Here is a 24,786-nt window from a genome sequence, read left to right on the forward strand (position 1 = left end):
CAGAAAAATGCAGCATGCATAAAGACGATGAAATAAAACTTTACCTGCCGATCTAGTTATCTACTAGATCAACTGTTTCACACATGATCATTAAGAATATGCATAAGAGCTCTCTATCTATTACACTCCTTGTTCATTATCAGAATATACAATAGAAGTATGCCTAGCTGTGGGTCTATACTTCTTTTCTATACTTCTTTTCAAAACAAAGCAGTCACTACACAGCATTATCCAGAAGAAAGTAGGGAACCCTATTCTAGAAATTCAAAGTGTCTAACCCAATAACATTCTTAATGACATGCTTAATTGCTCCTCAGTTCATAATAAATCACTTTGCATCAGGTAAATAAAATTAGAAATAATTGCAAACTAGAAGAAAAATATTCCCTCTTAAGATGTTTTCTCAAGGTAGATTCCAATTTATCCTCATACAAACCTGATGAGGAACTCAGTCACAAGTTTATAGTCCAAGTTAACATACGAACACAAACATTTATAGGTCAGAATATGAAGCCCATAGAAGAATAGTGTATTATCAACAGAGTAATTAAACAAATTTTAAAAAATTCCAGTATATTTAGCTGACTAACATTGAGGACAAACAAGCCCCTAAAATAATCCAATGTTAAGAATCATTAAACCATACAAGGCATCAAACATCTAAAGTAAATTAGGGTTCATAATTCAAGTAGAGCGTAGATAGGACACTGCCTATTCTCACAAATTACAAAGCCATGGAGTGCTCATAGACCAAACCCAATACCTCAATTAGAATTCCATACCAGTGCCCAACTGCTAAAGCTACAAATAACAATAAACACATATCGATCTTTAGTTCAAGCGTATATGCTAACCCACATGCTCAGCGATTTAAACTGTGATAGACATATCACAGTTTATTTTTAAAATATATATATCATTAATCAATTTGATTTGGTTGATCCATCATGTGTCACAACAAATTAAAATGTGAAAGAGAACTTTACTATTGCTTGAATTATTAGAAAAACAAATGGAGGGTATATGCCTAGAACTTTTACTAACTTGATCTCATTGATACTTAAGCAAAATGTTCTGTAAACAAAGTAGAAAATATATAAATATATACATGAGTTTTATAGACCGTAAATTGATTTATTTATTGCACTGATTTATTTTTAAGTGAAATATTATATTTGGATAATCATCATCAGTTTCACATGTAAGGATGAATCCATGTGAACCATTGCTCCAATTTCTTCTCGATTCTCCATCATGATAAATCAAGCTACAGAAACTACAGTCAATCTCTGCTTAGTTTTATGATTTTAAATCTGATAAGGGAATCATGCCTTAGTGCTTTCGTCTTCAGTCATTAAGATACACTATCTTTATGACCATGTTAAAGAATTTTCTGCCTATTTTCTAGAATTTCCATGGCTCAGTATAGTTATAGCAGATCATAATTATTCCAGTTTGATTATAAAATCCAGAAACGATTATGCAACTGCAATTTGCCAAACATACACTATTCCAGCACAATACCCACATATAGGGTGTCAAAACTAATTTAAAACGAATAAGTTGATATCAGATTGCTTCACTGATCTGAAAAAATAAATTATTGCAACAAGGATCAAGCAAAAGTAGAATTCTCAGCTAAACTTAGAGATTCTACAAAGATTGATTCACTGTTGGTTTAACTAGCATTGAAGCAACAAACCACACTACCAAACTGCTAGTAAAATAATCTCAAAGAGACAAAGGTGAGCTTTCGTCTATTTCTGTAAATAGTAACAGTATAGTTAGAAATCCTGAAAAACACAATGGTGACCTAGTCCATTACCATACATATGAATTCTTGAAACTTAAATACGTGGCATGGTTAATCTCAAATAAGATAACAATAGCCCTCAATCCATTGCTGGACATATGGATTCTCCAAATCAACATAAGTAATGTTTTTCAAACAAGATGTGAACAAGCACCAACAAAATGACTGGTTCCAAAATCCAAAATTAGTGTGTCCTTTTTTTTTTTTTGCCCTTTGACCACAGGTGTGTTCTAAATTACATGTTGATGTCAATTCCCGAGTTCACATTGACCTAATTCTCTCCCAACTATTTGACCTTGCAAGGACATAGTATATTAAGCAATTGAATGGTGATCTTAAGAAGGGCAACCATAATAGTGTTACCATAAATATGCTAACTGCTTTCCATGGTAATAGGATTATCAGTTTCATGAATCATGGAATTATGTAGCAGCATCAGAAACAAATAACATAGGGAGTATACACGGCATTAACAAACATTTGAAGTTAACTCCAGAGACAATATTAGACCACATTAACAAGTCGCAACAGGCATACCTGGTATACAAATAAATGCACGCATCATAATATATAGTGACCCCCCACCTACATTCATATAGTGCAAACCCTAATTTCCCGCATACCCTTCCTTGACGGAGATTGAATCGGTAGCCGGGATCTTGACGTAACCCCCTTTCTTGGGGTTTTCATCCACATCCTCCTCATCGCTGTACGCGTCAGAGTCGTAGATCTCGTTGCGATGGGCGATGAGTGACCAGGCCAGGTACATGGTGGCGGCGGTGAGCGCGCCGCAGCCGACCCCAAAGAGGAGCCCGACGAAGACCACGAGGATGTCCTTGGCCCGCTCTTGGATGGAACTGAACCCGAAGGCCGCGGGCCTAGCAGGGGCGACCTCGCGGTGAGGAAGGAGGAACCCCGTCCGCGGGATCATCGAAGGGCGAGGATCGACGTCGGCGGTGCGGGAGGAGGTGATCATTCGGTAAACGGATATGGATCCGGAGACGCGAGGGGTGCCCGGGATGGCGGCGTCGGTGGTAGAGATCGTGTAGGTGATGAAGAGAGTGTTGCAAGGGTGGAAGGAAACGCCGGGGCGTGCTGCCGCGGAGGCTGCCAGGAGGCTGATCAGAGCGAGGAGGAGAGGAGTGGAACCGCTGGAAAAGAAGCAAGAAGCCATCGCGGATCGGAGGAATGGAGAGAACGACCACCGGCGTGGAAGAGCAAAAGACTTCTATTTTGCGATGGTTGGCTTTCTGACTTTTATGGTGGACTTTTGCCGTGTGTTTTCTAGAAGATTAAATTGGGCCGGCGACCGTGCTAAACGGGCCAGGTTATTTTCTTGAGAAAAAACATATAGTTAAAAATATATAATTTAGTGAAAATAAATCCTTAAGAGTAATTCTAAATAATTTTGAGATATTTTTACCTGCAATTAAAGGAATCGCACAATTTAATATTCGACTTCATTCAAAGCAATTTTGCCAAATTGCTAGAACTGAGATAATATTGCCCCCGGGAGATAGGTGAGTTGGTTACGATGCAGCAGAGGGTTCGCGCAATACCCTCATGCGTCATGATCAACTGCACTTTCTTGATTTACCTCCTCACAGATGGTCGTGGGGCTAGATCCACCTGCAGAATAGAACTGAGATAATATTTATATATCACTTGTATTTTATTTTCAGGATTTGACACTAGTAAATATGAATATCACTGCTGAGACAAGGAGCGAAGCTAAAGATCAAGAACAAAGAACACCAATATGGCGTTATATGACCATCGCAGTCAGGATGACTCCGTTGAATTTACTGCAATCTATTAGCGAGATTTAAGACAATGTCGAAATGAAGTCGTCGACCTGAGCGTTCATCTTCCTCGAAAGAAACTTCATGCAGATTGGCGGCTTCACTTGTGCAAGCGCAAGCACAGCCTGTGGCAGAGTCCATATTCCGTCGCCGCATATAATACCAGATGCCACTGCCGGAGCAAAGGAATCTGCCTTTGGCTTGTTGATCTTTTCCCAGACGAACAGTATGACGCTTCCGATGAACATGTCGATGGCGAAGTAGGATCCGATGTAGAAAGGAATGGCCATTGCCATTGGGATCGGTATAAACCGTGCGATCCTCGGGCCGACGAGGTCCCTTATCAAGTTGATGACGATCGCGAGGGCAAAGAAGACGTAGCAGAGCGTGAGGCAGTGCTTTGGAAGTGAACCAAAGCCGTCGACGCCGAGTATCGCCATGTTCCGGTAGATGATGGCATAAGGCGCAGGGTACTGGCTGCCTTCCGTGCCAATGTCTTTGAAGGCCTTGAAGAAAAGCCAGAAAACACTCGGAGCAATGACGCAGCCCATGGCGGTCCCAATGATCTGGCTCACAAACATAGACCGGGGAGAAGCCAGAGTTAGGTAACCAGTCTTGAAGTCCTGCATAAGATCTGAGGCAGTCGAGACGATGCTCATCATAACACCGCAAGCTGCTAGGCCAGCGAGAACGCCACCTTGAGAGCCAGCCCAAGCTCCGATGACAAAGATAGCAAGCTTGCCGTAGGTGGAAGCCAAGGACCAGTCCGTAAGGCCGCAGCCGTAGGCGTTGCAGAATGCCAAAACTGGGGCGAATATATAAGCAACGAAGATGAAGTACCACTTGAGTGGAGGGAAGATGTGAGGAAGAACAATGATAGAGATTATGGCAACAGCCACATAGCCCGCATACGCTACCCATTGAGGAATTTGATCTTTGAGGAAGACCTCAGTTCGCTTTTCGTCATCGTAAGAGGCAAGAGCAGGTGGAGGGCTATCATCGTCCGTGACGGGAAGAGTGCTGGGACCTTTGCGCATGGCGGAGACGAAGGTACTGATGGTTCGATGTAGGACCTTGACGAAATTATAAAGACCGTCACCGAGAATCATGGCGATGCCTATGAAGACCTGCACGATACGTAGATAGATCAGAGTGAGTAAAAGAGTAGAGAAGAGTACTGAAAACAAACAGTTTGTGGCATTTCAGAGGCTGGTTACCTTGTAGCCATTCAAACCGTGAAGGCTACTGTCTGGTGTATCAGCAGGATACCAATGACCTTTTTGGTTATTGATAAGAGGCCACATGATTCCCCATGAAAGGATGCCTCCTAGAAGGACAGATACGTTCACCAGATACGGGCAAATCATTCCAACGCCCACATAAGTAGCAGAAAAGTCGAAGTAGAACCTGCACAAGAAAAAGTTAGGCCACAAATTCATTCATATATATATTTTTTAAACGTAGACAATCAGGCTACCTGTGATCAAAGGCCTTGAGACCGAGGGTAGGGAATGATACAAAGCCACAACCATCACTTGCAGTGTAAAACCATTGGAAGAATCCCCAGAAGAAGCTACCGATGAAGCACTTGCCGAGCATCCATACTTGCTTCCTAAAAGGAAAATCAAAGTTTCATGGAAATTATTACATGAAGAGAATGTTGTTCAAAGATTTTTTTTACTTGGCCAGCTTTTCCCCGTTCAATGTATGGAAGCCATTGATGAGATAGGCAGTAGCAGTACCACTCGGATAGATCAGCTTGTAGTCGATGATCATTATCTGAAACAAGTTTGAGTAAGCATTATGGCAGCCATGGCCAAGTTCAAGGTTCGAGAGCTTGCGAATCGAACTAACCTTTCTGAGTGGCGTGAGAGAGAACAAACCAAGAAAGCTAACAACGAACATAAATCCAATCATCCATCCTAAACTTGGGTCCTTTATGTTCTGAGGATCATTTGCTTCGGTTGCTTGAGCAGCAATTTTTGAGCTCATACCAAAAAGATAACTTCCAAAACCACCTGTCCATGAAAAAAATAAGACTTGGTGTGACAATAAAATTGCTCGATTATATACTTCAAATGCAGTAGAAGCCAACATCACGGTTTTCTTCATGCAAGAGCAAGAGCTATCTCATGCATCACGCCCAGATTTCTTCAAAATGTAAATCAACTTTTAAGTGTGATGTCCACAAAGACAGAAGTATATTAGCTGTAGTCTGAACATTTGCCATCGGAGAACCAACAATCCACCTTAATAAAGGCTTAGAAGTTGATAGTTAACTATTGGTTTGTTCAACAGATACCAGCCAAGGTTCTCAAGGATGGGTCTTGAAATATTTTTGTGGAGATAACTATTTTCAAAGAATTTATTGGTCTAAAAACCTTGTCAACTAACTTAAAAGAGTTCCCATGTTACTCGTTGCGTCATGTGACAGAGAAAAAAAAAAGGAAAATAAAGCATGAAGTCTAAGAAATCGGCTATCTGATCAACAAATCGAAGTCTAAGAAAAAAAACAAAAGAATAAACAAAGCGAACAACAAAAAGGACAATCTTTATCTGTTTTAGATGATTAAATTTCAATATCTGATAAGAATTTAAAAAACTACAAAATGCACATGATCCCTCGATCCTCCGAAATTTTATGAATGCCCACAACACCGACTGACCAACCATGTTGTTTGGATAGAAAGTTCCTGGCAGATGGAAAAGTGGCATTCAAAATTATGTCTTTATTTCAAAGACATCAGTTACAAGAAAGCTAAAGTTCCACTTCTTAACGGAGAATCTGAAACACCGTTCCAATTTCAAGAGCATCTTCTTAGAGAGAGCACTCAAAGGCTAAACAATGCAAAATTTCCTTCAAAGGATGACATAAAAGACGATTCAAAATCCTACTTTTCGAGCCCATCAAGATCAAAAACGAGAAGAAATCAGAAATTTTTGGGGACTTAATCGCCATCCAAGGTTTATAAGTCCAATCCTTGGAGTATTTGGATAGACAACGTCCTAAGATGATCTACACTGAAACAAACTCAGAGATGTATTAAGAAGCCGAATACAGTCACTTCTGCATTAAAGAGTAAACCACGTACTCGAAATCGGACGTGAATAACCAAAAAGAGGGCAAAAGCAACGATTTTTAGGTTTCGGAATCGCGTACCGCTGAAAGCGAGGCCGTAGGCGGCGACGACGCAGGTCTGGATGACCGTGTTCTCCTGCCGCGTGAAGGGAGTCCGAAGCAGCCCGGTCTGCTCGAGCGCCTTCGTCCACATCTTGACGAAGAAGAACCCGAGGAGGCCGGCGGCGACGTTGAGCGAGGGGATGATCCCCGTCGTCAGGTTCAGCTTCATCACGATGACGCTAAACATCACGGAGAGTAAGAAACTCACCACCAGCGCGCGGAACGTGAGCTGCTCGCGCCACGGCGGCACACGCTGCCCCTCGAACGCCCGCTCCACCGACACCTCCTCCTCTTGCTCCGCTTCCCCCTCCTTCTCCTTCCTCCTCCGCCGCAGCTTCTCTTCCTTGCCCACGCTCTGCATCTCGACCTCCTCTGAAGCCATGGCGCGCGTGAAGGAGAAAAGAAAGGAAAGACAACCCTACAGAGACTGGAGAGTAAGCGGCGGATGCAGAGACTATTTATGGAGAATGAGAGAGCAAGGAAGAATCACGGGAGTGATGCACGGAATCAGTAGCTGGCGAAAGAATGCGCTTGATTACGGTGAATCTTCGAGACAGGCCACTTCCAACTTCCACAGCGAGAGGATTTGGTCAAAATCAGGATTCCTCGGTCAACCCAAATAAAACCCTACAATAAAAATAATAATAATATAAAAATAAAAAATATTATTTTATTATATTAAAATAATAATAATAATAATATAAAATTTGGTGATTTTGAACATTGTATTTAATGCATGATGCTATTTTGGCATAGTATTAGCTGTTCATAATGCCAAATAAATAGAACATGACAGACAGTGTGAATTAAAATTTCCTTTCCGATGCTCAACGTAAATACCAAATTTAGAAATCAAGATAAAGAATGCCTTCAAAAGAAGGTACGCCATCATTTCATACCAAAGTAATTCCTCATGGAAAAGGTATTAGGTATATATATCTAGCCCTAAATTAGACTGTTATTAAAGCGGTCCAAGTAATTAATATATAATTTCATGCTTAAAATAACTCCTAGAAACCAATAATTACTGATTTTAATGATAAGAGAATTTAAATTTATATGAATTTAACTTTGTTTTTTATGTTTTAAATGGAAATTTTTTGGTTATTACTGTTTCCTCCAATGGTATCCCTTAATTTCTGTTCTTGTGGCAGGGTTTTAATGTGGTGTAGCCACGAGATTGGTGTGACATAAATTAAGCACTTCTCAATTTTTTTAAAATGTTTTGATTTTATATGATTAATTTTAAAGATAAATATTTTAATATATTTAATATAGCATATTAAAAATTATAAAAAAATATTTAGAACTCTGACTTATTAGAGATGCCCTAATAATCCGACCATCTCTTCAAGTCACCACACCTCTTCGAATAATTGAGGTACCTATTCAAATAGTTTAATATTATTTTTTTAATTTATTTATCTCTAATATGAACTTGTATAACTTGGTCAACATTAGTTAATCATGTATTATTAATTTTTTCAGATGAAAAAATAATAGAACGATGAGCTTCAAATTTCTCAATTTATTTTGATAATCGATTAAAAATTATCATAATTTTTAAAATTAATAAATTTAAAAAATTGAATATCTAACTTATTAAATAATAATAATAATAATATTCAGATTCATGTGCCTCGCGGGGAACGTTGCAATCTCTTTTATTGGTTTAATTTGCTAGCGTCGATAAAAGATTGGAGATTGGCCATGGCCTCGGCGCTGCCTTTCTCCTCCACCACTCTCCTCCTCAACTCTTCCACTCCCTTTTGCACTTTCTCCCCTTCCTTCCCTCCCATCACCCGCCGGATTCCCTCCGCCACGTCGCCGCATCCGCATCCTTCCTCCAATCTGACTCCGGCGCCCCACACCCCCGCAATTTGGGCGGCGTTCACGAAATGGTCGCCGGCGATGGGGTAGCACAGCATCCGCTTCCGGTGGAGCGCCGCCTCCAGCACCGACAGCCACCCGCAGTGCGTCAGGAAGCATCCCACCGCCGGGCTCGCCAGCACCGCCTCCTGCGGGGTCCAGTCCACCACCCGCCTGCCACTTCGACCGGCGAAGCCCGCTGGCAGCCCAGCCCGCCACCGCGCGTCGTCCCGCAGCGCCCACAGGAACGGAGAGCCTGCCGCCTCCAGGCCCAGCGCGAACTCCGAGATGGTCGCCGGCGGGAGCGGTGCCACCCAGCTGCCGAAGGAGACGTACACGACGGAGCCGGGCGGTTGGTTCTTGAGCCAGACAAGGCAGCTCTCGTCTTCCTCCCACAGGTTGGGCCTGGGGATCGTCTCGTGGGCCGTTAGTGGGCCAATGGGCAGAGCCAGCGGGGATCTGTGCTCCGGCGAGAGAAGGCGGCCGCCATCGCCGGCTTCGCCGGGGAAGGTGTTGACTAAGAGGAATTGGAGAGATTTGGCGCGATCAACTACTTGAAGCCAGAATTTGAATCGTAGATTCTGAACGGCAGAGTCACCCACCAGCCATGGCAGCTCTTCTGGGCTCAGCTTTGCTTCGACTGCCAATATTTTTAGCACCTCTGCTTCTAACTCTCGTTTGCTCTGAGATTGATGGCGCAGAAAACTACCTTTTGAGGGGAGAATTGAGAATTTTTTGAGATTCTGGAATTCTTTACGATTGAAATTTAAAGATTTATTTAATTCTGTGTTAATCATTACCGTCTTGGTCGGAGATGAAACCTCTGCGAATGAGCTCGGGGATGGCTGAAATGACCCGGTAAGAGGCGAGCATCCCTGGCCAGAACCCCGCGACCACCGGCACCCCGCACCGCTTCGCCACCGGAATCGCCCACGACGCCACCAGGTCCACCACCACGCACGCCACCGCGCCACCGCCGTCCGCCAGCAACAGGCGCTCGAGGTGCGGAGGCACGTGGCACTCCATAGCCCGGACGATGGCGGCGGAGTCGTCCGCCGTGTGGTCCGCCTCTGGCAGCCCGCTCGGAAGGCACGCGTGGCGAACAACGCCGGCGTCTGCGCTGCCGGCGAGGCGGCGGTGGATGAAGTCGGGCGTGGCCATCGTGACGTCGAAGCCACTCGCATTGAGAAGGCGGCCGAGGCGCAGCATAGCAGTGACATGGCCCTGAGCCGGGAAGGGAACGAGAATGAATCGCGACCTCGCCATGGCAACAAAGTAAAGTTCGTCCCTTTCTTTTCAACTTTTTCATTCATTTATAGTCGAAAATAGCCATTAATGCTGTACGAAATATTCCTGCTATTTAATGCCACAAAGCTGCCGTGACTTTTATTTAATATTGTCTTCTTTCTCTTTCATCACTAATTTTATTTATTCACCTTTAATCTCCATTCTCTCCTCCTTTGCGCTAATCTTGTACGTTCCCGGGGCAATCGTGCAACTGTAGGATATCCGACTTGTAACTTCAGGGATCCGCGGTTCGATCCCCAGTTACAGCGTATTTGCAGGAATTTTCCTCCAAATGGGAAACGCAATCAAAGGATGTTGGGCATTTGGATTGGCCGCCGTTTGCGCTTTCCGATTTACCCTGGTAGTCGGTAGGAAACTTCCGTGGGACTGGGCCGACCACCCCTAGAGATGTGGCTACTGGGATTATCATTTTTTTTTTGTACGTTTGCTAATTTTAAATTAATTAATAAAAATGTTTATTCAAAACTTAAATATTTCAGTCCATTAAAAAAACATTTACAAATAACTTTCACAAATAAAATAAAAACATTTCATCTTTTAGAACGAACAACATTTAATGACCTTCCACCATTTCTCTCGAGAAAACCTTCCAATATTATTTTCTTTTTATATTCAGCTGAATCTATATCAATTTTTTTCGGTGTAATTTTTTCTTCATCATTTAGTTGCGAGGCTCTCATTAGATGCGATATATATAAACATGAACAAAAGCAAATTATGGCAGTTCCGCGACCTACGAATACCATAATAGCCAAAGTTATCATCATGATTCTGACTCCAGTAGATGATCCAAGCTTCCGAGACTGACTACTCGCAATCTTATACGGCCTTGACTCATTGCCCTCGGGCCTAATTTGAATTGGATACCAACTTTGAACAAATGAAGTTTGTGCTATGCTAATGTAATCTCCTGTTTTAGTTTGCAAGAGATTTTGTTGCCCATTGTTAAGATCCTCATTGAACTTTGAAGCTTCCCTACTCGACGATGGCGCTTCGGATTTGTCATCGTTGTTATTATCCTCGATGCCTCGACTCTATAGAAACGTGATAATAGAATGTAACTTCATATTAACTTATAAAATGAGTTAAGAATTGTGTTCACATAAAAACAGTTTTAGTAAAAAATTTAAGTTAAGCATATCGATAATTAGTAAAACACACGCACTATTAGATATTCCATCCGCTGTGGAATATATGAATATTCCGACAGTGGCGACTGCTTCATGATTCGTGCGTGTGCGCGAACCGACGGATGTAAGAAGAGAGAGAGAGAGAGAGAGAGAGAGAGAGAGCGCGAGAGACGCTTACCTTGGCCGCAGACTTCTTAGACCGGCTCTCCTCGACGGCTCGAGCCGGCCTGGACCTGGCCGTGGATTTGGCTGGAGAGTGAACCGGAACAACCTTCTCCTTCTCCTTCTTCCTCTTCTCCCCGACCATGAAACAGGCGGACCACCACGACGTCTCGCGGTCTGGGGTGGGCGTCGGCCCGTCGGAGTCGTTGACCTGAGAGGCGTTGAAGCAGAAGAGCCTCGACAAGGAGAGTCTCTTACTTCGCGGGGCTCCTCGAGTCCTCTGCTTCTCCGGCTTCATAATATTTCTCGAGAAGGGGAAGAACAAAAGGTGGGGAATCGGTTCTTGATAATAAAGCTCGACGTCTTTAAGTTTTTGTCGAAGTCAACGAAAACGAAAAACAATTATTACACTGAAATCTGGGTGTGGCGATGCTCAGGATAGATGGCTTTGCGGATTAGAGATGCCATTGGAGATCGGTTATTGGGGAAGCCCGGTTGACCAAGGGAATCTACCTCATCCAGTGTAAGTAAAAAGTCAATGCTACCATACATTTTCATCCAGGCTTCTTGTTTGATTGGTTGACCAAGGAATCGAAAGTATGCTACCTACCTCATCATATCTAATCAACTAACAATAAACATTTTCCCTGATGCAGAAATTTTTTCTCAGGAAGCTTCATATTGACGATTTGACTGACAACAGTGATGTGATGGACGAAGTGCTCTGAACATGAACTGCTTTGGTTGTATAGACCAAACAAGCAAAGAAGATGAAAAGGCTAAACTAATCTGAATTTTCTTTTTCAAATTTATCCAGAAACGTTTGCTTGCTTCCAGTTAGTATATACTTCTTTTTCTTTCACTATTTAAAAAAAAAATGATAATCTCAGTAGCCAACATCTCTGGAGGTGGTCGGTCCGGTCCCACGGAAATTTCCCACCGACCACTAGGGTAAATCGGGAAGCGCATACGGTGGTCAATCCAGATGCCCAGCATCCTTTGATTGCGTTCCCCATTTGGAGGAAAATTCCTGTAAATACGCCGTAGCTGGGGATCGAACCGCGGATCCCTAGGTTACAACCCGGATGTCCTCCCGTTGCACAATTGCCCCGAGGACTTCTTTCACTATTTCAGTTGAAGCACTGGGGAGACAAATTATTATTTTTTTGCTATGTCCATGGAAAACTCCGATCTTGCCATATATTTAGTCCCGACCACGGTTCGACGGTTCGGAACCGACGGTTCGACGGTTCGAAACCGCCGGTTCGACGGTTCATGGCAGGTCGACCCTTAACCTTAACCGCCCAAGACGGTTACGGTTCACGGTTCGGAACCGCCGGTTCACGGTTCGCCACGGTTCGCGACGGTTCGAGATTATTATATTAAAAAAATTAAAAATTAAAAATTAAATTTAAAATTTATTGAAAAAAGGACTTGCACTTATTAAGTTGCCTACGTATCCCCTTAAGGTATAGGGGAATCAAATCCCACGTAGTTCTTTTACATTTTTACCCTTTTACATCACTCATTCACTCACTTCCATTTACTCTCGTTCCTCCCGTCGTATTTGTTCCTTCCGTATCAAATTATTTGGTTTCGTCTTCTGAAAGTTGCACTCCTTGGATTCTCTTCTCGGCTCTGGTCCAATCGTCGAGTAGTGCTTGGGCTTCCAATGAGTCGGGAGACATAGTTGATTGTCGTTCGTCTAATATGTTGCCACCGGCACTGAATGTCTGCTCCACAGCAATAGTTGACACTGGACATGCTAAGATTTCTTTTGCAATTACTGAGAAAACGGGAAAACCTGAAGCCTTCTGTGACCACCACTTCAAAATATCGAAATCTTCGCTGTCTGCTTCATTAAAGAATTCATTGGTCTAAAAACCTTGTCAATTAACTTAAAAGAGTTCCCATGTTACTCGTTGCGTCATGTGACAAAGAGAAAAAAAAGGAAAATAAAGCATGAAGTCTAAGAAATCGGCTATCTGATCAACAAATCGAAGTCTAAGAAAAAAAAACAAAAGAATAAACAAAGTGAACGACAAAAAGGACAATCTTTATCTGATTTAGATGATTAAATTTCAATATCTTATAAGAATTTAAAAACTACAAAATGCACATGATTCCTCGATCCTCCGAAATTTTATGGATGCCCATAACACCGACTGACTAACCATGTTGTTAGTATAGAAAGTTCCTGGCAGATGGAAAAGTGGCATTCAAAATTATGTCTTTATTTCAAAGACATCAGTTACAAGAAAGCTAAAGTTCCACTTCTTAACGGAGAATCTGAACACCGTTCCAATTTCAAGAGCATCTTCTTAGAGAGAGCACTTAAAGGCTAAACAATTCAAAATTTCCTTCAAAGGATGACATAAAAGACGATTCAAAATCCTACTTTTCAAGCCCATCAAGATCAAAAACGAGAAGAAATCAGAAATTTTTGGGGACTTAATCGCCATCCAAGGTTTATAATTCCAATCCTTGGAGTATTTGGATAGACAACGTCCTAAGATGATCTACACTGAAACAAACTCATAGATGTATTAAGAAGCCGAACACAGTCACTTCTGCTTAAAAAAGTGAACAACGTACTCGAAATCGGACGTGAATAAGCGAAAAGAGGGCAAAAGCAACGATTTTTAGGTTTCGGAATTGCGTACCGCTGAAAGCGAGGCCGTAGGCGGCGACGACGCAGGTCTGGATGACCGTGTTCTCCTGCCGCGTGAAGGGAGTCCGAAGCAGCCCGGTCTGCTCGAGCGCCTTCGTCCACATCTTGACGAAGAAGAACCCGAGGAGGCCGGCGGCGACGTTGAGCGAGGGGATGATCCCCGTCGTCAGGTTCAGCTTCATCACGATGACGCTAAACATCACGGAGAGTAAGAAACTCACCACCAGCGCGCGGAACGTGAGCTGCTCGCGCCACGGCGGCACACGCTGCCCCTCGAACGCCCGCTCCACCGACACCTCCTCCTCTTGCTCCGCTTCCCCCTCCTTGTCCTTCCTCCTCCGCCGCAGCTTCTCTTCCTTGCCCACACTCTGCATCTCGACCTCCTCTGAAGCCATGGCGCGCGTGAAGGAGAAAAGAAAGGAATGACAACCCTTCACAGACTGGAGAGTAAGCGGCGGATGCAGAGACTATTTATGGAGAATGAGGGAGCAAGGAAGAATCACGGGAGTGATGCGCGGAATGGGGCTTGTTTGGGAGGAGGTGAGGGAAGGGGAAGGAAGGGTAAATAAGGGGAAGGGAATTTGTAACCTTGTTTGTAAAGAAGTGAGAGAAGGGAAGAGAAGGGGAAGGAAGGGTAAACTTTTCCCTTGCATGACCATAAATAGGCATAATTCCTTACACTCCGATTTGGGTGTAAAGAAGGGGAAGGAAATGCTAAAACATATTTATTTCAATTTTATCCTTATATTAAAATATTAATTATTAAAATAACTTATCTATTAGATTTTTGCACCGTTGCTCCTCGTCACATAACGTAGTCATCATAGGATCTCATCACTCGCACTCCTCAATGTTGACCTTCGTCGCAAATTTTTACATCAGTAAATTTTTATAAAAATATATAAAAAAATATTGATTTATCTTTTATCGTACCAAAATGTACAAATTCTGTATTTCATATATTTTTTATATATCTACTTATTATTTTTTAAATTTTTTATCTATTTAATTTGTAAATATTAATTTTTGTTAATTTTATCAGCTATATATATTTTTTTCACATATAGATTTATTTTAAAAAATAAAGATATTTTTATAATTTTATATATTTAGTTTATAATTTCGATGACAAACTCATTGAACGAATAGTTATAAGGCATTAGATAAAATAAAATACCTAACGAATAATTATTTCTAAATTATTGTAGATCTATTTTAACAAGTAAGGATATTTTTGTAATTTTATATATTTAACCTTCGTTTCCTTCCCTTTCCTCCTAAACAAGGTAACACATGTTATGTTAATGAACCTTCCCTTCCTCCCAAACAAGAAAAATATAAATACCTTCTCTTTTCCTTCTTTTCCCTTCCTTCCCCTTCCTTCCCCTTCCGTTAATGAACCTTCCTTCATCCCATCCAAACAGAATGAGTAGCTGGCGAAAGACTGCGCTTGATCACGGTGAATCTTCGAGACAGGCCACTTCCACAGCGAGAGGATTGGTCAAAATCAGGATTCCTCGGTCAACCCAATTAAACCCTACAATAAAAATAATAATATAAAAAATAAAAAATTATTTTATTATATTAACAAAATAATAATAATAATAATATAAAATTTGGTGATTTTGAACATTGTATTTAATGCATGATGCTATTTTGGCATAGTATTAGCTGTTCATAATGCCAAATAAATAGAACATGACAGACAGTGTGAATTAAAATTTCCTTTCCGATGCTCAACGTAAATACCAAATTTAGAAATCAAGATAAAGAATGCCTTCAAAAGAAGGTACGCCATCATTTCATACCAAAGAAATTCCTCATGGAAAGGGTATATATATCTAGCCCTAAATTAGACTGTTATTAAAGCGGTCCAAGTAATCAATATATAATTTCATGCTTAAAATAACTCCAAGAAACCAATAATTACTTGATTTTAATGATAAGAGAATTTAAATTTATATGAATTTAACTTTGTTTTTTATGTTTTAAATGGAAATTTTGGTTATTACTGTTTCCTCCAATGGTATCCCTTAATTTCTGTTCTTGTGGCAGGGTTTTAATGTGGTGTAGCCACGAGATTGGTGTGACATATTAAAAATTAAATTATTTAGAACGCTGACTTATTAGTGATGCCCTAATGATGCTTCTCAATAAATATTTTAACTCTAGTACTTATCCTGGAGGTCTAGAGTTCGAATCCTGGGGGAGGCAAAAATCACCACACGGCACTCGTCGAATAATTGAGGTACCATGGGCCGCCCAAGGGGCCGAGGGGCCGGGTCGTTACAATAAAAAGGCGCACCACACCACTTCGAATAATTGAGGTACCTATTCAAATAGTTTAATATTATTTTTTAAATTTATTTATCAATTTATCTTAAAAATTATTATAAAATCCGATCATAATTTTTTAAATTAATAAATTTAAAAAATTAAATATCTAACTTATTAAATAATAATAATAATAATAATATTTAGGGGGTGTTTGGTTAGGGGTTATCATTGATAATCTTGGTTATCTGTCTAAGGTTATCGTTGATAACCTTGTTTTGTTCAGGTTATGATTAATTCCCAAGTAATACAACATCACCATCACATCAGCAAATGAGTTATAATCCGATAATGTGATCACCATCACATCAGCAAAGATTTTCAACGATTCTTGAGAATAACGAAATTTTTTCCATAATTATCCTCTGATTTTAAAACTAAGTCAATTAAAAAGTACTATGAAATCTAATTAAAATCAAATTATTTAATTCAATACATTTTAATTTAAATATTTATAAATTAAAAAATAATTTATTTTAAATTTAAAAAATAAGATTAATGAATGATATTTATTAATTTAATGAATTATTTTATTAAAATAATTATTTTAATAAATTATTTTATTAAAAATATATTTTTTAAATTTTAAAAAATAAAATTAACCAATTACATTTATTAATTTAATAAATTATTTTATTAAAATAATTATTTTTAATTATTTTATTAAAATAAAATTATCAGATTATCTTTATTAATTTAATAAATTATTTTATTAAAATAATAATTTTAATAAATTATTTTATTAAAAGAAATATAAATTTATTTTAAATTTAAAAATATAAAATTAAGGAATTATATTTATTAATTTAATGAATTATTTTATTAAAATAATTATTTTAATAAATTGTTTTATTAATATATATATATATATATTTTAAAATTTTAAAAATAAAATTAATAAATTATATTTATTATTTTAATATTTTTTTATTATAATAATTATTTTTAATGGATTATTTTATTAAAATAAAATTAATAAATTATACTTATTAATTTAATAAATTATATTAAAATATAATTAAATGAAGGGTAATATAGTAAATATAAAACTGATTATGTTTTATTCTCTCCAACTAAATAAAGTAAATCAAACTTTAGTTATGTGATTATCTAATAATCACATAATTAAGATTATATATCATCACTTAACCAAACGCATTCTTAGATTCAACGTTGCAATCTCTTTTATTGGTTTAATTTGCTAGCGTCGATAAAAGATTGGAGATTGGCCATGGCCTCGGCGCTGCCTTTCTCCTCCACCACTCTCCTCCTCAGCTCTTCCACTCCCTTTTGCACTTTCTCCCCTTCCTTCCCTCCCATCACCCGCCGGATTCCCTCCGCCACGTCGCCGCATCCGCACCCTTCCTCCAATCTGATTCCGGCACCCCACACCCCCGCAATTTGGGCGGCGTTCACGAAATGGTCGCCGGCGATGGGATAGCACAGCATCCGCTTCCAGTGGAGCGCCGCCTCCAGCACCGACAGCCACCCACAGTGCGTCAGGAAGCATCCCACCGCCGGGCTCGCCAGCACCGCCTCCTGCGGGGTCTAGTCCACCACCCACCTGCCGCTTCGACCGGCGAAGCCCGCTGGCAGCCCGGCCCGCCACCTTGCGTCGTCCCGCAACGCCCACAAGAACGGAGAGCCTGCCGCCTCCAGGCCCAGCGCGAACTCCGAGATGGTCGCCGGGGGGAGCGGTGCCACCCAGCTGCCGAAGGAGACGTACACGACGGAGCAGGGCGGTTGGTTCTTGAGCCAGACAAGGCAGCTCTCGTCTTCCTCCCACAGGTTGGGCCTGGGTATCCTCTCGTGGGCCGTTAGTGGGCCAATGGGCAGAGCCAGCGGGGATCTGTGCTCCGGCGAGAGAAGGCGGCTGCCATCGCCGGCTTCGCCGGGGAAGCAGGGCCGGCTCTAGGCATAGGCCACTAAAGCTGGCCTATGCCTAGGGCTCCCATTTTAAGGGCCCCCATTTTAATACATTAATGTATATATTTTAAGTAAATAAAAATTATTAAAATATTTTTATTAATCGATTTAGGCGGTTAGGGCCCCAAATAAAAAAATTCTTAAAACGCTACCAAATCCTAAAATATCATCAAATAGTTCACGTTTCGTTTCGAATCTCCTGATTTGAACTGACCTTCGCTCGCACCTTCGCCGGCCCCAAATAAAAAAAAATCCTTAAAATGCCACCAAATCAACGTCACCAAACCGTTCACCTTCGCTCTAAATCTCCCGATTTGAATTGACCTGACCTTCGCCCTTCGCCAGTTCACCGTTCGCCAGTTCACCTTCGCGCCTTCGCCCTTCGCTAGTTCGCCTTCCCCCTTCGCTCGCGCCTTCGCCAGTTCGCCCTTCGCCACCAAACCCTAAAACACCACCAAATCCAGAAACCCTTCTTTTCACCTTCGCCAGTTCCGGCAACTCACCGTCGACCGTTCGTTGTTCGTCCTTCACCACCAAATCCTTCCCTTCGCTTTCGTCGGTTCTGGTGGTTCACCGTCGACCGTTCGTTGTTCATCTTTCGCCACCAAATCCTTCCCTTCGCCTTCGCAGTTCGCCCTTCGCCAGACCTCGTCGACTCGTCGCGGTTGAAGAAGAGCAAGGCCAAAGAAAAGTGGTAAACGAGCACCCCTATGTGAATCTATTCCTTTTTACTACGCATAAAATTAAATTTTATTATTATTTAATATTAAAATATTTTAAAAATAATAATTATTTTTTAAAAAAATCGCCTAGGGCCCCTCCTAGGCTTGAGCCGCCGCTGCGGGGAAGGTGTTGACTAAGAGGAATTGGAGAGATTTGGCTCGATCAACTACTTGAAGCCAGAATTTGAATCGTAGATTCTGAACGGCAGAGTCACCCACCAGCCATGGCATCTCTTCTGGCCTCAGCTTTGCTTCGACTGCCAATATTTTGAGCTCCTCTGCTTCTAACTCTCGTTTGCTCGGAGATTGATGGCGCAGAAAACTACCTTTTGAGGGGAAAATTGAGAATTTTTTGAGATTCTGGAATTCTTTACGATTGAAATTTAAAGATTTATTTAATTCTGTGTTAATTATTACCGTCTTGGTCGGAGATGAGACCTCTGCGAATGAGCTCGGGGATGGCGGAAATGACCCGGTAAGAGGCGAGCATCCCTGGCCAGAACCCCGCGACCACCGGCACCCCGCACCGCTTCGCCACCGGAATCGCCCACGACGCCACCAGGTCCACCACCACGCACGCCACCGCGCCACCGCCGTCCGCCAGCAACAGGCGCTCGAGGTGCGGAGGCACGTGGCACTCCATAGCCCGGACGATGGCGGCGGAGTCGTCCGCCGTGTGGTCCGCCTCTGGCAGCCCGCTCGGAAGGCACGCGTGGCGAACAACGCCGGCGTCTGCGCTGCCGGCGAGGCGGCGATGGATGAAGTCGGGCGTGGCCATCGTGACGTCGAAGCCACTCGCATTGAGAAGGCGGCCGAGGCGCAGCATAGCAGTGACATGGCCCTGAGCCGGGAAGGGAACGAGAATGAATCGCGACCTCGCCATGGCAACAAATTAAAGTTCCTCCCTTTCTTTTCAACTTTTTCATTCATTCATTTATAGTCGACGTTTGCATTCTGAACCAAAAATAGTCATTAATGCTGTACGAAATATTCCTGCTATTTAAAGCCACAAAGCTGCCGCTGCCGTGACTTTTATTTAATATTGTCTTCTTTCTCTTTCATCACTAATTTTATTTATTCACCTTTATGCGTTGCGCTAATTTTTCTTTCTGTTAAATTAATTAATAAAAATGTTTATTCAAAACTTAAATCTTTCAGTCCATTAAAAAAACATTTACAAATTAGTTTTGTATTTTATAAAATGTCGATTATAAACTGAGTTACAAGGGAGAAAAGTAGGACAGCCTTAATTTCTATCAAATTTAATTGTATGATTGTTAACTTATCTTTTCCATCAAACAAGTAAAAGGAAATTAGTGTGTGAATTAATCAATCTATCCATCCATCTCTAAACAAACATAAGAAAAATAAAATAACTTTCACAAATAAAATAAAATAAAAACATCTCATCTTTTAGAACGAACAACATTTAATGACCTTCCACCATTTCTCTGGAGAAAACCTTCTAAAATTATTTTCTTTTTATATTCAACTGAATCTATATCAATTTTTTTCGGTGTAATTTTTTCTTCATCATTTAGTTGTGAGGCTCTCATTAGATGCAATATATATAAACATGAGCAAAAGCAAATTATGGCAGTTCCACGACCTACAAATACCATAATAGCCAAAGTGATCGTCATGATTCCGACTCCGATGGACGATCCAAGCTTCCGAGACTGACTACTCGCAATCTTATACGGCCTTGACTCATTGCCCTCGGCCCTAATTTGAATTGGATACGAACTTTGAACAAATGAAGTTTGTGCTATGCTAATATAATCTCCTCTCTTAGTTTGCAAGAGATTTTGTTGCCCATTGTTAAGATCCTCATTGAACTTTGAAGCTTCCCTACTCGATGATGGTGCTTCGGACTTGTCATTGTTGTTATTATCCTTGATGCCTCGACTCTACGGAAATGTGATAATATAATATAACTTCATGTTAACATATAAAATGAGTTAAGAATTGTGTTCACGGTAAAATAGCATTTAAACAATTGAAAATATTAATTCAGTTTTAGTAAAAAAAAAAAATTAAGTTAAGCATATCAATAATTAGTAAAACACACGCACTATTAGATATTCCATCCGATGTGGAATATAAGAATATTCCGACAGTGGCGACTGCTTCATGATTCGTGCGTGTGCGAGAACCGACGGATGTAAGAGAGAGAGAGAGAGAGAGAGAGAGAGACGTTTACCTTGAGCCGCAGACTTCTTAGACCGGCTCTCCTCGACGGCTCGAGCCGGCCTGGACCTGGACGTGGATTTGGCCGGAGAGTGAACCGGAACCACCTTCTCCTTCTCCTTCTTCCTCTTCTTCCCGACCATGAAACAGGCGGACCACCACGACGTCTCGCGGTCTGGGGTGGGCGTCGGCCCGTCGGAGTCGTTGACCTGAGAGGCGTTGAAGCAGAAGAGCCTCGACAAGGAGAGTCTCTTACTCTGCGGGGCTCCTCGAGTCTTCTGCTTCTCCGGCTTCATAATATTTCTCGAGAAGGGGAAGAACAAAAGGTGGGGAATCGGTTCTTGATAATAAAGCTCGACGTCTTTAAGTTTTTGTCGAAGTCAACGAAAACGAAAAACAATTATTACACTGAAATCTGGGTGTGGCGATGCTCAGGATAGATTGCTTTGCGGATTAGAGATGCCATTGGAGATCGGTTATTGGGGAAGCCCGGTTGACCAAGGAATCAAAAGTCAATGCTACCTACCTAATCGAGGCTTCTTGTTTGATTGGTAATCATATCTAACAAATAAACATTTTCCCTGATGCAGAAATTTTTTTTTTCTCAGGAAGCTTCATATTGACGATTTGACTGACAACAGTAGATGTGATGGACGATGTGCTCTGAACATGAACTGCTTTGGTTGTATAGACCAATCAAGCAACGAAGATGAAAAGGCTAAACTAATCTGAATTTTCTTTTTCAAATTTATCCAGAAACGTTTGCTTGCTTCCAGTTAGTATATACTTCTTTTTCTTTCACTATTTCAGTTGAAGCACTGGGGAGACAAATTATTATTTTTTTGGCTATGTTGTGAGGGTTGGAGCTCCATGGAAAACTCCGATCTTGCCATATATTTCCTCTAGAAGACATAAAAGCTCTCAATTAAACCATAATCACTTCTCCAAGAACACTTGTAAGCAACCCTCTCCTCGATCAACTAGAGCACTTGTTTAGATATCTGACAAACTACCCTGGCACACTAAAGTTGACCACCTCTACCCATGTTGACTTCAGCACAAGTCAGACCAAGACAAGATCACATCAAACTCTAACAAATCCAACAACTACGTATTAACAACTAATACCTTCGTCCTTTTCCTTTAGCCGCCGCTCCTTTTAGCTCAGAATTATACCTCAAAGCTACATTGAAGACACAGGCAAACACTAAACTGTAAGGTCAAGGGTGTAGGTTCTCTTTCTTGGTTAGGGACATGCACTGAGATAATCAGATTTTTGTGAGTTTTGCTCACTCAATATAAAATTTTAGCACTGTTAATTTTATGAATAAAAATAGATGAAAAATAAATAAAGAACAAATTTCCTAGCCATCAAATCAAACACCTCACATGCATCTCACTTTGTCATCAAATAATTGTTCTACTCTATAAAAGTTACTCTTGTCCAACTAGTTATCCACAGGACTGCATGGGACATGTAGTGAGATAATCAGAGTATTTTTGAGCTTTTACTAATCTGTTAAACATTTAAAAAACTAAATATGCACAATGACCAATTTCCATAATTTAAAAATTATATTTAAACATTGCAAGATGCCAATTAAGATTTACAAAAAATTGGAAATGATAAATATTAATTCATGAAACCCCCATGATTTATCAGTGTGGCTAGCTTGCTCATCCCTCTCCCCTCTGGTTTCAAGATGTCCCGTCCATGGAGGAATTGCGGTGGGATTGCTCTTCGGTTTCTCGTTCAACCATTTGAACCAACCCCAAGCTGTTCGCCGCAGCGAAGAAACCAGCCGTCACAACAGTCGTTCTACTGTAAAAGCTCCAGATGGAACCTGGTTCCTCTGTGTGTTTCAATCTCTGTTTGATGTCCTGTTATATCTTCATTTGCAGCACCACCAGCTCCAGCATGGCGTACATCTCTTCCGCCGAAGGATGAGTCTTATCCCAAACAATGAATCTACTCACGACACCGCCCACCTCAATCTCGCTGCATGCCGGCGCCTTCCTCACCTTCCTCTTCTCCATAGTCTCCCTCATCTGCTTAGCCTCCTCCCACCGCCGCGCCACCGCGTACACATTCGACAATCCAACGTACCTCCCGTCGTGCTCCGGATCCATCTCGATCAATCTCTTCCCCACCACCTCCCCCAGCTCCACCCACCCATGGCTCCTGCACCCGCTGAGCAGAGCACCCAAGACGGCGGCGCTCGGCTCAACTGGCATTTCGCAGACCAACTGGTACGCCTCCTGCACTTTTCCTGCTCGGCACAGCACGTCCACCATGCAAGCGTAGTGCTCGACGTGCGGCGCCATGCCGAGCTCCGCCAGCGACCGGAACAATCCCTGGGCTTCGTTCACCAACCCTCCGTGCGCGCACGCGCTAAGCAACGCCAAGTACGTGATCTCGTCCGGCTTAACGCCCGCCTCGTTCTGCATCTCTCGGTACATCCGCACTGCCTCTGTTCCCATCCCGTGCATCGCGAGCCCACCGATCATAGCGTTCCATAGTAGAACATCGGTCTTGATTATTGGAACGCCGCGAAAGACTCTCACGGCCTCGCTGATGGATCCGCACTTGGCGTACATGTCGACCAGGGAGGTCGCCAGTGCGAGGCTCAAACGCAATCCGTTCTCCTTCAGGTAACCATGCATCTCCCTACCCTTGTCGAGAGCCCCCAGGTGCGCGCATGCGCACAGCACGCTGACCATGGTGACCTCGTTCGCCTTTGGCGTCGTCGGCCGAGCGCGCATTGCTTCGAACAGCGCCAGCGCTTCTCTGTACTCGCCGCCCTTCACGTACCCGTCGATCATCGCGCTCCAGGACACCACGTCCCGCTCCGGCATTCGGTCGAACACCTCCCGTGCAGCCACTAGATCTCGGCACTTCGCGTAGCCGTCGAGGAGGGAGTTCCAGGAGACGAGATTCAGCTGGGACATTCCGTCGAACACTCTACGCGCGGAGGCTGCGTCGCCGCAGGCCGCGTACATGTGAATCATGGAGTTGGACACGAAGCGGTCGGATTCCAGGCCGTGTTTGACAGCCTGGCAGTGGATGGATGTGGATAAGGTGAGGGAGGACAGGCGGGCGCAGGACTTAGAGAGAAAAGGGAAGGTGAGGTGGTCGGGCGGCACGGCGGCGCGGAGCATGCGAACGAAGAGGGATAGCGAGCGGTTGGGGCGGTCGGATCCGGAGAAGCGACGGATGAGCGCATTGTAGGAGAATACGGAAGGGGCGGTGATGGTTTGAAAGATGCGATAGGAGTAGTCGAGATCGCCGGAATCGGAAGTGACTCCGGAGAAAAGGATGAACTTGGAGAGTAGGAGGTCGTCGCCGAAGAAGCCTGACGCCGTGATCTGGGCGTGTATCTGCTTCAGCTCTCTAATGGATGAGCAACCATGGAGGAGAGAAGTGAGGCGGCGTCTGGTGGACGACGGCGGTGGCGGCGCGTGCATTTGGACGCGATTTCTATGGAACCCAACGTCTTTTATTATTATTTTTAAATAAAAAGTTTTCTACTGTAAATTTCATATTGGCGCCAAGATGCGCTACTGGATCCGTTCATACTCTTTTGATCCAACCCAAGTCAGGTGCGCGTTTGACTCGGTTAGCAACTTCATTCCGTGAGATTCCAAATCTGCCCTTTTGTGTTTTCTTGGACAAGGGTT

General features: G+C 42.3%; 6 protein-coding genes and 1 pseudogene across 8 annotated transcripts; all 7 read right to left on the reverse strand.

Annotated features, from left to right (window-relative positions):
• Window positions 1–2,218: 2,218 nt before the first annotated feature.
• LOC141840287 (uncharacterized) lies at window positions 2,219–3,052 on the reverse strand. Its single transcript, XM_074728227.1, has one exon. It carries the CDS (start codon window positions 2,985–2,987, stop codon window positions 2,421–2,423), a length of 567 nt encoding a protein of 188 aa, XP_074584328.1. The 5' UTR covers window positions 2,988–3,052; the 3' UTR covers window positions 2,219–2,420.
• A 586-nt stretch (window positions 3,053–3,638) lies between these two features.
• LOC141838622 (putative metal-nicotianamine transporter YSL12) lies at window positions 3,639–14,331 on the reverse strand. 3 transcript variants are annotated; one of them, XM_074726152.1, is made up of 6 exons: window positions 13,929–14,331; window positions 5,470–5,633; window positions 5,297–5,394; window positions 5,093–5,227; window positions 4,833–5,022; window positions 3,639–4,742 (listed from the first exon to the last, which is right to left on the reverse strand). In XM_074726152.1, the coding sequence occupies exons 1-6, from the start codon at window positions 14,329–14,331 to the stop codon at window positions 3,639–3,641; spliced, it is 2,094 nt and encodes a 697-aa protein (XP_074582253.1). The 3 variants fall into 3 exon arrangements, with proteins under 3 accessions (XP_074582253.1, XP_074582252.1, XP_074582251.1); XM_074726151.1 differs by lacking the exon at window positions 13,929–14,331 and adding an exon at window positions 6,776–7,178; XM_074726150.1 differs by having other exon boundaries at window positions 5,297–5,633.
• LOC141839449 (UDP-glycosyltransferase 82A1-like) lies at window positions 8,461–9,931 on the reverse strand. The gene is made up of 2 exons (XM_074727192.1): window positions 9,466–9,931; window positions 8,461–9,374 (listed from the first exon to the last, which is right to left on the reverse strand). Exons 1-2 carry the CDS (start codon window positions 9,929–9,931, stop codon window positions 8,461–8,463), a joined length of 1,380 nt encoding a protein of 459 aa, XP_074583293.1.
• Window positions 10,504–11,657, reverse strand: LOC141839459 (uncharacterized). The gene is made up of 2 exons (XM_074727204.1): window positions 11,220–11,657; window positions 10,504–11,005 (listed from the first exon to the last, which is right to left on the reverse strand). Exons 1-2 carry the CDS (start codon window positions 11,561–11,563, stop codon window positions 10,504–10,506), a joined length of 846 nt encoding a protein of 281 aa, XP_074583305.1. The 5' UTR covers window positions 11,564–11,657.
• A 3,124-nt stretch (window positions 14,332–17,455) lies between the features above and the next one.
• LOC141837123 (UDP-glycosyltransferase 82A1-like) lies at window positions 17,456–19,801 on the reverse strand (annotated as a pseudogene).
• A 523-nt stretch (window positions 19,802–20,324) lies between these two features.
• On the reverse strand, window positions 20,325–21,538 carry LOC141837124 (uncharacterized). Its single transcript, XM_074724580.1, has 2 exons — window positions 20,988–21,538; window positions 20,325–20,828 (listed from the first exon to the last, which is right to left on the reverse strand). The coding sequence occupies exons 1-2, from the start codon at window positions 21,402–21,404 to the stop codon at window positions 20,325–20,327; spliced, it is 921 nt and encodes a 306-aa protein (XP_074580681.1). The 5' UTR covers window positions 21,405–21,538.
• A 1,126-nt stretch (window positions 21,539–22,664) lies between these two features.
• Window positions 22,665–24,573, reverse strand: LOC141842145 (pentatricopeptide repeat-containing protein At5g08305-like). Its single transcript, XM_074730363.1, has one exon. It carries the CDS (start codon window positions 24,571–24,573, stop codon window positions 22,993–22,995), a length of 1,581 nt encoding a protein of 526 aa, XP_074586464.1. The 3' UTR covers window positions 22,665–22,992.
• Between the last annotated feature and the right edge of the window lie 213 nt (window positions 24,574–24,786).

Source organism: Curcuma longa, chromosome 11, assembly GCF_044706935.1.
Source record: "Curcuma longa cultivar G26 ecotype Majalengka, Jawa Barat chromosome 11, ITB_CL_G26_1.1, whole genome shotgun sequence".
Classification (NCBI taxonomy): domain Eukaryota; kingdom Viridiplantae; phylum Streptophyta; class Magnoliopsida; order Zingiberales; family Zingiberaceae; genus Curcuma; species Curcuma longa.

Excerpts from the sequence above, each read along its gene's own strand:
- LOC141840287 (XM_074728227.1), bottom strand. The coding sequence starts at position 2,987 with ATGGCTTCTTGCTTCTTTTCCAGCGGTTCCACTCCTCTCCTCCTCGCT.
- LOC141839449 (XM_074727192.1), bottom strand. The coding sequence starts at position 9,931 with ATGGCGAGGTCGCGATTCATTCTCGTTCCCTTCCCGGCTCAGGGCCAT. Across the intron at positions 9,375-9,465 it reads TTTCATCTCCGACCAAGACG|GTAGTTTTCTGCGCCATCAA; the intron begins GTAATGATTAAC and ends TCCCCTCAAAAG.
- LOC141839459 (XM_074727204.1), bottom strand. The coding sequence starts at position 11,563 with ATGAAGCCGGAGAAGCAGAGGACTCGAGGAGCCCCGCGAAGTAAGAGA. Across the intron at positions 11,006-11,219 it reads CTCTCTTCTTACATCCGTCG|TCGAGGCATCGAGGATAATA; the intron begins GTTCGCGCACAC and ends GTTTCTATAGAG.
- LOC141838622 (XM_074726150.1), bottom strand. The coding sequence starts at position 14,331 with ATGGCTTCAGAGGAGGTCGAGATGCAGAGTGTGGGCAAGGAAGAGAAG. Across the intron at positions 5,228-5,296 it reads AACGGGGAAAAGCTGGCCAA|GAAGCAAGTATGGATGCTCG; the intron begins GTAAAAAAAATC and ends TTTTCCTTTTAG. Across the intron at positions 4,743-4,832 it reads ACGGTTTGAATGGCTACAAG|GTCTTCATAGGCATCGCCAT; the intron begins GTAACCAGCCTC and ends CGTATCGTGCAG.
- LOC141837124 (XM_074724580.1), bottom strand. The coding sequence starts at position 21,404 with ATGAAGCCGGAGAAGCAGAAGACTCGAGGAGCCCCGCAGAGTAAGAGA. Across the intron at positions 20,829-20,987 it reads TGGAATATCTAATAGTGCGT|AGTCGAGGCATCAAGGATAA; the intron begins GTGTTTTACTAA and ends ACATTTCCGTAG.
- LOC141842145 (XM_074730363.1), bottom strand. The coding sequence starts at position 24,573 with ATGCACGCGCCGCCACCGCCGTCGTCCACCAGACGCCGCCTCACTTCT.